We start from the raw sequence: 12,573 nt of genomic DNA, 5'->3' as shown, positions 1-12,573 counted from the left end.
ACTATTTCTTGACCAATGTGTGAGATTTCAGAAGCAAGAGGAAAACCTTGATAGCCAGGGAATGGATCTGTTGCGTCACCTCCTCCTTCCTCATGAATACTGAGAGCAAAAGAAATGCTCCAAAAAATATTCAAATTTGGATCAGTTATTCAGATACTACAACTCACTATTTCTCACTGGAAAATTAAAGGCCTCATGGGGAAGGGCTGTAGTTCAGGGGAAGGGCATCCTTTTTGCATGTATAGGCTATGGTCTGAATACACATAAGTCCAGTTCCCTGCAGGGTCAGGTCTGGCCAGTGCCTGGATGGGAGACTGCTTGGGAACCATATGTAAGCCACCTTGGGTTTCAGTCATGAAAAAGAAAGGTGGGGTAGAAATGTAATAAACAAATAAATAATACATAAATGTAGAAGGTCCCAGGTTCAATCTTTGGCATCTTAGGTAGGGCTGGGAATGTCCCCTACCTGGAATCCTGGAGAGCCGCTGCCCGTCCGTGTAGACAATTCTGAGTTAGATGGACCAAGCAGCTCCCTATGGTCCTATAGAAAAAACGAGTCTGCTTGTAGTGGCTTGGAGAGTATCCTGATTGGTGTTCAGTGCCTTGGGGATTGTAGGTGTCACTGAAGTTATGCTGGGATCATAAAGCTCTGGAGGTGAGAAAATGACATTGTGATCCTGGTAAAAAGTGAACCAAATGCGAAAGTGGAAATGTAGAGTCAAAAGCCCTGCTTTGTATGGACCGCAGAGTCAATGTTAAGCCTTTGAAATCGTGGTTTCTTTTTTTCCTTTTCTTTCCAGAGGCAAAAATGATGGATGCCTGCTTTTCACTGAAAAGTCAGCTTTGGAAGTTTACCATCAATTTTACTTGCCTTTGAAACTCTCCCACTCAGTGTGCACAAGAGTGCCGAAAGCCTTTGACCACTGAAGCAGTTTCCAAAAATGTCCTGGGAATTTTTAGTTGAATGCTCCTGTACTAGAGATGTAGGAGTTTCTTGTCTCATCTTCAAAGTATTTGAACTCTTCAGTGTTGTGTAAAGGTGGAGGGGGAAGATTAGTTGTTTCCTCATATTTATTAGGTTGCTTCATGCCGATTTGGTTTCTAACCTTTCCTCAAATATCTTCTTCATTTGATTCTTGTACTCATTTGTTCAAATATAAATGCATCCGTTGGAAGGGATCTGTCCCCCTCAAAGTCTGGAGTGCTCCATAAAAAACATGTTAATTTGAAATTTGTTTCAAATGGTATTGCATTGCTTATGATTAGATTGATATCTGGTTAGATCCCTTGCTCTAAAATAACTGTGAACATCATCAGAGTGCAAAGTGAGCAAGTATTTCAGTTTTTTGTTGTTGGTACCCACCCTGGAAATACTTGTAAATTGATGAGGTAAGAAGAGCCCTGTAGTATGAGATCAAAGGCCCATCTCATCCAGTATCGTTTTCTCGCTGTGGCTAACTAGATGCCTATGGGAAGCTTGAAAGCAGGACCTGAACACAACAGCATTCTCCCCACTGTTGCTTTCCAGCAACTTGTATTCAGAGGCATGCCGCCTCAGATACTGGAAGGAGTACACAGCCATCATAGCTAGTAAACACTGGCAGCCTTTTTCTCCATGAATTTGGTCTAAACCCCTTGTAAGCCATCCACTTTGGTGACCATTACTACCAGTAGGATATAAATCTGCCAAATTTTCAAGTGCCAAAATTATTCCAGAGTGCTGAAAACTATTTCAGTTTTCTAATTGTCGCTACTTAATGATTAGAATATAGGTTAGGGTGGAAAGAGACCAATGTACATGTGGAAAGTGCTTCCAAAAGTGCTTGGGAGGCATGCCCAGAGTTGTCTTCCCTAAGGCAAGTTCTCAATGCACTCACCCACATCTGCATTGCACATTACGTCCCTGTTTGTCCCATATCCTATAGACGTTAGTGTATCTTGGTAACCATGGGAGTAAGCAAGGCGTGCCTTGTGAAAGGTGCTGCATAGTAAATAGGTAGGAAATGATCAAGCAGATGAGCTAACTTTGTCATTGCCATGTTCTAGGCTAGTTATCTTTTAAAAATTGGCCAGGTGTGATCTGCTTCTGGTGCATTTGTGCCACCCGTTTGTTATTTCTTTCCATAGTTTTCAGTTTTGCCCTCCATAAATATTTGTTCTGGAGCTTTTTCTGAAGTCATATTGACAGGGACGTTATTTCCTCTGTTTTATCCTTTTTCATAAATGTAGGCAACCCATGCCACCTTGACACACATGTCTCCAATCTTTCAGCTCCCTGGGCCAAGTAGGACTGGGCAAGTCATGAATAACATTATGCTGCAGAACTAAATAATCACACCTCTGCCAGGTAACAAATTGATTAACGTTTAAATGGAGAATCACATGACAGCAAGCAGGCAAACAGAATACAAAAACTTGGCCCATGAATGATAATCAAGATTAAATAAACAAAATGGAGATTGACAGTTTAGTAAACATTGTTTGCACTTCAAATGAAATTTTGGTCACTGGAAAATTGTTGGCAGTAGCAATATGAAGCATGCCAGGATTATCTTCAAATCGGTACCAGTAGAGAATGCTTAAACGACTTTGGTGCACAAACACAAGTATGCAACAGTTTGGTTTATTTATGTGTTTTTTTCTTCACAATGCAAAATTGTCAAGATTGTCTGATACTATATTTAAACTGCGGTAAAAGAGTATTTTTTTTGTCTTCCCCCCTTCTCTTGACTACTTATAACATTTTTTAATGTTTTGAGGAGTAAGCCTTTAGCTTTATTTTTAGCATTGCCCATTCTGATCATGTTATAGATGGGTGTGTTTCAAGTAAATTTCAATCTTAAACAGATCTACGGCTGCATCCTATTGTAGGATTTAGTCTGCTGTACTCAAAAGACATGAAATGTTGAGTGAAATTATGGACCGGGAATCTGTGAGCCATGTGTCATGTTAGATATTTGCTTTCATAACAACTTATGTTTGGGTTCTTCTTATATTTAAAAGTCACTGCTTAAGTCTGTGTTTTGCATTCTCAGTATTATTTTGAAAGCTTAGCTGTTCTTGTTAGTTTTAAGTGAACTTTTGCACTGGAGTTTCTCTGTCAGACTTCAACTGACAGTAGGAAATAGGTGGGTGTGAGTGATTAAGCATTACCTAAACATCAGCTGTAATGCTTTGTTATTTCAGACTTCCCTTCCATCCCCATCATAGTACTAGATCTAGAATTGTAGGCCATTTGGTGTTTGGTAATAGGTGTAAGGCAGCTGTTGGGAAGAAAAATTGGTGATTTCTTGATTGATTGTGGTTTGAACTATTCATGATTTATGCATTTGATTTAGTTATGCAGGTTAAGTGGTACGTTGTACAATTTTCTTTAAAGGTGTGTGTTTGCATATCAGATCCTACCTTCTGAAGGAAAACTGTTAAGAATAGTTTTATGCAATCATGTTTATGTTCAGAATATAATGGTGACATTAGCTCTGTCTCCAGTTTGAGCCAAATGAATGCAGGAATGTGTCTGTGTAGAATGCAAAACACTTACTGGAATATTGTCAAATGTATTTTATTCTAACTCTGGGGTTCCCAGACTGTGTTCCGTGGATCACCAATGGTCCACGAGCGTCATTCAGGTAGTTTGTGGCATATTAGATATTCCAAATGATTTTAATTATATTTTATTACTTCTTTTATTTCTTGTATTGTATTTTGTTGTATTGCAATATTAATTCTATGGAATGCAAATTGTAATACAATAAAAATATAAGAAATAAAATAAGCAATTAAAATACAATTAAAAACCGTACAGCATCTAGTGTTAAAATTGGTACAACAGGCAGAAAAATTATTAAGTTGTCCACCAAGACCCTCAACAATTTTTAAGTGCTCCATGAGAAAAAAAGATTGGGGACCACTGTTCTAACTGAAATGTATTAAAACAAGATACAATCCAAGCCCCTACCGATAGAGTACAGTGGTTGCTTGGCAGCATGACATTTTTGAGAACTGGCGCAAGGAAGGTAGCCATTGGTTCTGGTGATGGCAGCAGATGGCCCAGTGCTCAAAGAAAGTGTTGAAATGGCAGCACTTGTCTTCTTCCTGACAAACCCAGTCATTCACCTCTGGCCCAGGCAGAGTAGCACAGCAGCACGGTCAATTGCTTTGTGGGTAATGCAGCCCTGAGTTAGATCAATGGTTCATCGAGCTCAGCATTAGCTGCACCGTCTTGCTTTCCAAGATTTCAGAATTTTATCCTACACTCAAGTTTAAAGTTATGGGTTTTAGTGTGTTTGATAAATCAGAAGTTACACTCAGTATTGCTTAATAATTCTATGTATTTTCTGTCTCTAGGAGAGGGCTGCTTACAATTTACATGGCTAACTTGGTAAGTAATGCTCTTATATTTCATCTATATATTAACACAGAATCATTTTGGAAGTCGAGTTTCCCTTAAATGTGAAATAAAGCTTGCATTAGCTCAACTGGTACCTGGATTTCACCAACTAATTCAGAAATGCTGAAGGATCTCCCCTGTATGAACTGAAGTGAAAAACTGTTCCTGTATTTACTTTTAATATTGCAGACAAATGGATAAAATATTTTACTTCCAGATAATTTATAATATAATATTAAAATTATATAGTAAAAAGGCCAAATATATGTGAGGTGGGTATTTATTCTAAACAGTGTGTTTGATGTGACTTTACTATTTACCATCAGCTTGCTGTATTGAAAATAAATACAATTGCAATTCAAAAAGTGACATTTTTAAGTATTCTGTTTGTTGCCCCCTCCTTGATAGGCTACTCCGGAGTCTAGTCTCTGTGGGATTAAGTGAAACATCTGAGATATAGAGGGCTATGGAATTATGGATTGTAGCCATGTTCACATGTCATGTTAAACCAGGGTGTGTGAACTAGAAGAATCCAAGGAACTTTGGCCTTGTGTATTCTTTCCTCTTACTGGTCAGAAGGGTTTTTTGGTAGTGTTTAGTTTCACTTTACTTATCTTGGTGTGTTGTCTGGACCAGGGATTGTGGTTTTAAGCAAAATCTGGTCTGTTTCAAACAGAATAAAGCTGGCTTTTAAAACTAACCAGAATTGTTAAAAACCATCTGGTGTGGGCAATATGACAAGCCAAGATTGAGGGAAAATGAATTTCGATGCTGACTAAGTCATTCCCCAGGCTGCATGGGAGGAGGAAGTATATGAGTCGTTCAGGCTCATTCCAGCTCATGCACTTTACACTAAACCATGTAAACACTTTGTTAGTGTCTTTTGAAGCACTATCCACTCCTGAGTGGTGCGGTCTTCTAATGAAATCTGATGCCTGTGTTTCTCACATTAGTAGTTTGTACTCTGTCTGCACAGCTTGTGACTGCAGCACACCAGTACTGTATTGTGGCTTGCTCAGTGACTAAGAAACTCCACTGTTCTTGAAATAGATAGGCAGCAAAAAAAACCCAAAAGATTTTATCAAGCTCTTGATGGGTTATACATAGCCTGGTAATCTGTCTTTATCACAAGCTATGCAGGTCTACTACATACAGTGGCACAGTGGAGCTTCTAAATACTGCCTGGGTCATCTCTGTTGTATAGAACTTCTGGGGGAGTGAACATAGAGTATGAACACTGGGCTGAATCATGCAATCAGTTTATAGCATAAGTGGAGGCCTTGCTACTGTTGTCCAGATGTAGTGAACACTGGACTAATCTCTGGCATTAATTTAGAATTTACATGGCCTTCCTGAACTGAGTGGAAAAGGTATGACAGAGCTAAATATTATCAGCACAACCAGCAGTTTGATGTATTCTGTTTTTCTTCCTCCTTCTTTGATTTATATACCACTTACTGTATTTGCCAAAATGGCTTCTAAGCGGTTTATAAAACCAATAATAATATATATACATGATTAAAATACTCAATTACAATTCAGTCACAACATTCAAACATTGTTCATTAAAATATACAATGAAACAAACCAGTTGAAAACCAGTTAATAAAATAAAAACTTGGAAGTTCAAGGGAATGCTTACCTAAACAGGTGTGTTTTCAGGAACTGGCAGAATGCCAGTAATGATGGAGCCTCTCATTTCAGCAGGGAAGGCATTCCACAACACTGGTGTCACTAGTGAAAAAGCCTGCCTCTGTGTTACCCCAGGCTGGTAATCATTAGACTGTGGCAAAACTAAGCGGTTCCATTTGGTGAATGTAATGCTCTTACCTGGCAATTAAGACAGTTTTTACCATGTAAATGATAAACAGTATGGGGTGGCAGGCTGGAACCCTGAATGATACCAGGTTCCAATGTCTATGGTACAGAGAGTAGTTCCTCAGTATCTGACTCTTCTGAAATGACCAGGAAACATTGAATAACAGTACATTCAAATCCCATTGTGGCTAGGGAACCAGGAAGGTTCTATGGCCAATGCTACCTCCACGAAGTCCCTTAGATTAATTGAGAAAATGATCCCATGTCTACTGCAGTTGTACAAGAAAACAGCTGTTTGTGGTTAAAGCAAACATTGGGAAGCATAGAAATTCTTCTTTTGTAAGCCATGAATCCTATGTTGGTAAACCCGTGGTGGCAATAGCATTTTTTATTTATTTTAATTCCATGGCAGTGCAGTGAATGATTTCCTTGAGCTGTTCTGGATAGTTATTATGTATCCTAATATATAATAGAGCAAGTATAGAATGATCAGTAGATTCTTATTTTACAGATGTCTTTTTTTAAAAAACACCCTCATTTAGCATCAAATCCTGAGAAAGGTTGAGTTTAAAAAATGAACATTTCCTAAAGTACCAAAACGCAGGCAGATGAATGCAAATTTTGTACAGCACTATAGGGCTTTATTTGTGACATGCAGGTTTAATACCTCAAAGTTGGTGTAAAAAACCCAGCAACAACCATGCACGTAAAGTAATATTAGATCTAATGTAGCTGAGAATGTGGGCTGCAGAATCTGAACCAGTTGCAATCAATGAATCAACATTTCTGTAATACCAAGGAACCGAGAATGATAGTAGCTGGTTCTGCAGGCTGCACAAACATGCACAAGTCTTCCCAGATCTATTTTGGATAGCACATGTTGAAGGCAAGACATTTCTAAGATGGTAAAAGGGATGTATTGGTAACATATATGTATATATAAGATGATCTCTCTAAAGATATATTGGGATCAAAGAGAACCCCAGGATTCCAGCTGGAGGTTGAAAGTGAAATGTGATCATCACAGTTATTTCTGGATAATAAGGTAGAAGAGGAGGGCTTGTGACAGGAAGATTCCTCCTATTTTCCTTGAAAATAAAAGCCACAGTAGACAAGTTGGCAAAACATTCTCTATTTGAGTAAAAAAGTTAGGAAAAAAATCTTAAAACAGAAGGAAAAATGGGTGGGTAGAATGGGAGCAATTCAGAAAGCATCACATGGTGATTGTAATATTCAGTGGAATAACTATTGGCATGCAAATCAATCTCTCTCCTCCTTCCCATTTATAAATTGTTTCCTAGCTGGAATGCTTGGAGTAGTTAATATTCAGATATAGAACAATTAATTGCAAAACCCAATAAAAATGATAAAATGGTATATGTCCTTGGAGAGCTTACGACTGAAGCAGGGTTGGTGAGGGACAAAGAGAAAGAAAAAACTTAAAATGGATAGTTATGAAAGCCAATGTTACCTTTTGGGCTCCTGTTTCTCTTGTTGCTGTTGTTTCAGCTTCAAACCAGTGATTTATAAATGTTTTCCTTCCAGTTAAAGAAATGAAAGAGAGAGAAAAAGATTTAAAATAGAATTCTCCAAATTGTTTTTTGAATAACAATCAAAGGAGGGAACCAATGCCACTGGAACAGGTCAGTGGGCATGGCGGCTTTCCTTATATTACTCTCATGCTCCTTTTCTTTTCTTTTCAAGACATCAGCTCAATTCAGAGATAACCTTAAACCATAGTTTGGTACTAAGTGAATGAGTCTTGGCCTCAAGTGTACCCCCTCTTCTCCTCTGGTGAGCACTGGATATAAAATAGGAAGCACCTACATCCTCATTTAAACTAAGCTCATTGTTGCTTGCCGTCTGGAAGCTGTGGCTTGTTTAAACCAAGGATTCTGCAAAAGCCAGAAGCCACACATTGATCTTGGCTTATATCAATAAATGATTGATTATGCCCCCATCAATGGACATAAGCCAGTGCCTCACTGACTCGCAGAGAGAAGCTCTTTGCACCTATCCGGAGCTTGGCTTGGGAGTCCAGAGTCTGTGAGTTCAAATCCCCGCTCATGTCTCCTGGGTGTTAAGGGCCAGCTGAAGATCACCCCCACAGTGAGTGGCTCAGGGGTCACGTGCCCTCCTGCCTGTGCAGCTGTGGACAAGCTGCATAGTCCCAAGGAGCCCAGTTGCCCCCCAGCTGGCAGTAGCGGACAAGAAAGGGGCTGGCTTGTGCAGCTGTGGCAAGCTGAGCAGGCCCTAGCCAGCTGGGGAGGACTATCCTCAAAGGGAGGCAATGGTAAACCTCCTCTGAATACTGCTTACCATGAAAACCCTATTCATAGGGTCACCATAAGTCGGAATCGACTTGAAGGCAGTCCATTTCCATTTTAACACAGAACATCATAAATTGCACCTGCTCAGTGTGGCGTAGTGGTTAAGGTGTTGGACTACGACCTGGGAGACCAGGGCTAAAATCCCCACACAGCCATGAAGCTCACTGGGTGCCTTGGGCCAGTCACTGCCTCTCAGCCTCATGAAAACCCTATTCATAGGGTCACCATAAGTTGGGATCAACTTGAAAGCAGTCCATTTCCATTTTCTGTTCAAAATGGATGGGTAGATGGGTATCCAATCTTTGTATCAAATGAAATATGAGCATGTTCAGGGTAGGTGAGGCTGAGGCAGTGCAAACAGCAACTGTGTAGGAAGAACTAACAACCTCTCATGCATTGTAGATTTATTGAGACCTTCTGCAGCCACCACAGGAAGTAATAGCAAGCAGACTGGTGCCTGCGGGTACCAAGTTGCTGACCCCTGGTTTTAATACATACTATAAGATTTCTAATTTTGCTGCATTTTTTTTTAGTGAGTGAATTTAAAAGGAAATTGAATAAATTCTAACTTGGATGGTGGATCTTCTGCTTTTCAGGACAATTGAAACAGTTGCGGATTGGTGAATTCTGCTTAGGAATTGAACTTAGGAAATGAATCCTGGTTTGGTTGGTGGAATAATCTTTTGATATTTTGAAGACAGTGTGACTACTAATGATCTATCATATGGCTTTGCAAAAATCATATTTCGAATAGTCTCTAGAACTTTACTTTCATTTGAAAGTTAAGTACTGCAATTATCTCCCACCAAATGCATCCAAACCAGTATCAAGAACCTTTAAAGATCCAATTGCAAAAACACAGTCGCAACTATTTAAAACATTATAAAATTTGCTACAAGTTTTCAGCAGGAGGAAAAGAGTGAATGCCTGTTTCTAGTGGCCCTAAAACAGCTTCCTAAAGTAAGGTGTTGCAACACCAGTCTATAAACAGTGATCAAGGAAGGTTACTGGAAATTCCTGGAATGTCTGTTCTGGGAAAACCGGTAGAAAGTATTGTTAGAGATAAAATAATCAAGCATATAGAAGAACAAGCCATGCTGAAGCAGAGCTAGCATGGCTTCTGCAAGGTAAGTCTTGTCTCGTCAACTATTTGAGTTCTTTAAGAGTGTCAACAAGCATATAGTTAGAGGTGATCCAGTTGACATATTACAAGGTACCACACCAAAGACTCCTGAGTAAATTTAGCAGACATGGAATAACCACCCCCCACATTCAAGCATGAAACTCTTTCACCTTTCCCTTGCAACTTGTGACTAAGGTTTATGTTTGCAAAATCCTTAACAATGGTTTGATACTAAACAGGGTTCTCCCTCTCTCTAGAACCTGGGGCCATCCAGTGAAATGGAATGTTGGTGAATTCAGGGCAGACAAAAGGAAGTACTTCTTTATAGAGCACATAGTTATTGTAGAATTCACTTCCACAAGATGTGATGATGCTACCAACTTGGATGTCTTTAAAAGGAGATTATTCCCATGTGTGAAAGATGAGCTGTGAAGGATAGTGGTTGTGGTGGTGGTGATTATGATTGATTGAATTTGTATCCACCCTTCCTCCTGAAGGAGCCCAGGGCTGCAAACAACATCAACAAAACAATTTTTAAAAGTATTCAAAAACAGTTAAAATATTCTCAAAATAGTTAAAGTTAAAAAAATTCTTTCATCAGTTATCTCTGGGTTGCCAGGAATGTCTCCTTCAGCCACCAAATATCTGGGTAAACAGGAATGTTTTCAGATTTTCCTCCTAAAAGTCAATAATAACAGAGACAGATGCACCTCCCAGGGGAGGGCATTCCACAGTCAAAGAGCCACTACTGAAAAGTATTGGAGGCAGTGTGCTCCTGGATATCAGCTGTTGGGGATTGTGAATGGGAGAGGGCTATTGTCCTTGTGTCCTATTTGTGAGCTTCACATAAGCATCCCATTGGCCACGGTGAGAACAGAACACTGAACTTGATAGGCTTTTGGTCTGATCTAGCAAGCGTGCTCTTACGTTAACTATGACTTTGAAGTTGGTTTAAACCCCTGTTAACCAAAACCTTTGTTAGCATTAGTCATGGTTAGGGATGGGGGCAGGGGGAGGAAGGAGAATAGTCTATCTTCACATTCTCACATGTGACCCTGTAGTCTATCATCCCCCCTTTAGGATGCACACCTTAACTTGGTGAGGGGGTTTGAGAGTGTTGAAGAAGCTGAGAGCAATGCCGTCAAGAGTCTAGACCAAGAGGCTAAACTCCTAGCAGGGGCACCCATAGCAGAATGGTCAAAGCTGAGACGCATCCAAATTCAGAGGAAGGCAATGGTAAACCACCTCTGAGTGCCTCTTACCACAAAAAACCTATGAACAGAGTATCCAAAATGCAACATGAGTGCTGGAAGATGAGACCCCCAGGTCAGAAGGCACTCACCGAGCTACTGGGGAAGAACAAAGGACAAGTACGAGTAGTGCTGTGACTAATGACACAGCTGAGTCAAAGCCGAAAGGAAGCCCAGAGGCTGATGCGCACAGATGCAAAAGGAGAGTCCGGAGTTGTACGTCACACACAATAGAAACATGGAATGTGAGAAGCATGAACCAGGGAAAGTTAGAAATTGTCTAACAAGAAATGGAGCGTATCACCTTTACAATACTTGGCGTTAATGAATTAAAATGGACAGGAATGGGACATTTTCAATCAGGCAACTACAAAATATTTTATGCAGGAAATGAGAAATCAAGAAGAAACGGGGTTGCTTTAATAGTGAGAAGTGATGTAGCAAAAGCAATTAGGAGCTACAACGCAAGGTCTGAGCGAGTGATATAAATGAGATTAAACGGGAAACCTATTAACGTAACCATCACTCAAGTCTATGCTCCAACAGCAAACACAGAAGAAGAGGAATTGGAGAGATTTTATGCAGAAGTACAGGAAGAAATCGATCACACACCAAATCAAGATATGATGATAATCATGGGGGACTGGAATGCAAAAGTAGGGAACAGAGAAGAATTAGGAATTGTAGGGAAATGGGGCTTAGGAGACAGAAATGAAGCAGGAGAAAGACTTACTGAATTCTGTGAAGCCAATAATTTGTTCCTTGCAAACACATTTTTTGAACAACCGAAAAGACGACTGTACACGTGGACATCACCAGATGGTCAACATAGGAATCAAATTGATTATATAATTGGCAACAAAAGATGGAGAAGTTCCATACTTTCTGCAACAACAAGACCAGGAGCAGAATGCGGTACAGATCATGAACTGGTCATGTTGGAAATCAGAGTAAAGCTAAAGAAGAACAACAAAGCAATCATAATGCCAAAATACAGTTTAAATAACATCCCAGAAGAATATAAAGATCAGATAAGGAACAGATTTGAGGCTTTCAACTTAGTTGACAGAGAACCAGAAGAACTATGGAGTGAAGTCAGAGACATTATCAGGGAAGAATGCAAAAAGACAATACGTCTAGTTAAAAAGAGATAAAGACCTCAATGGATGACTGAAGAAACTCTTAAAATGGTTAAAGAGAGAAGGAAAGCAAAAGGAGATAGAAACACGGTTAGAACCCTAAATGCAACAATACAGTGACTAGTATGTAGAGACAAAGAAAACTATTACAATAGTTATTGTATAGAAATAGAAGGGGACAACAAAAAGGGAAGAACTAGAGCCCTATTCCAAAAGAATAGAGAAATGAAAGGGAAATTTAAACCAAGAGTAGAGATGTTGAATAATCAACAGGGGAACGCACTGTCTCACCAAGATGAAATAAAAGGAAGATGGAAGCAATACACTGAAGAACTCTATCAAAGAGATGCAAGGATGACAGATTCATTCACGGAGGAACCATATGATGAATAACCAGAAATTTTAGAATGTGAGGTAAAAGCTGCTCTTAAAATACTTGGAAGAAACAAATCACCAGGAACAGATGGCATACCAATAGAGTTGCTACAAGCTACTGAGATTGAATCTGCCCAAATTTTGACAA

The 12,573-nt window shown here is 39.5% G+C and overlaps 1 protein-coding gene across 1 annotated transcript in view; it reads left to right on the top strand.

Moving 5' to 3' along the window:
- Window positions 1–12,573, top strand: part of TMEM135 (transmembrane protein 135) — a 260,384-nt gene that overhangs the window by 45,960 nt on the left and 201,851 nt on the right. The window contains exon 4 of the mRNA XM_061628891.1: window positions 4,348–4,381. Within this exon, the coding sequence (XP_061484875.1) occupies window positions 4,348–4,381 (34 nt within the window). The remainder of the gene's footprint in view (window positions 1–4,347; window positions 4,382–12,573) is intronic.

The sequence above is a fragment of the Rhineura floridana genome, chromosome 5 (genome assembly GCF_030035675.1).
Source record: "Rhineura floridana isolate rRhiFlo1 chromosome 5, rRhiFlo1.hap2, whole genome shotgun sequence".
Lineage (NCBI taxonomy): Eukaryota > Metazoa > Chordata > Lepidosauria > Squamata > Rhineuridae > Rhineura > Rhineura floridana.
This window is presented reverse-complemented; position numbering and strand designations above follow the sequence as displayed.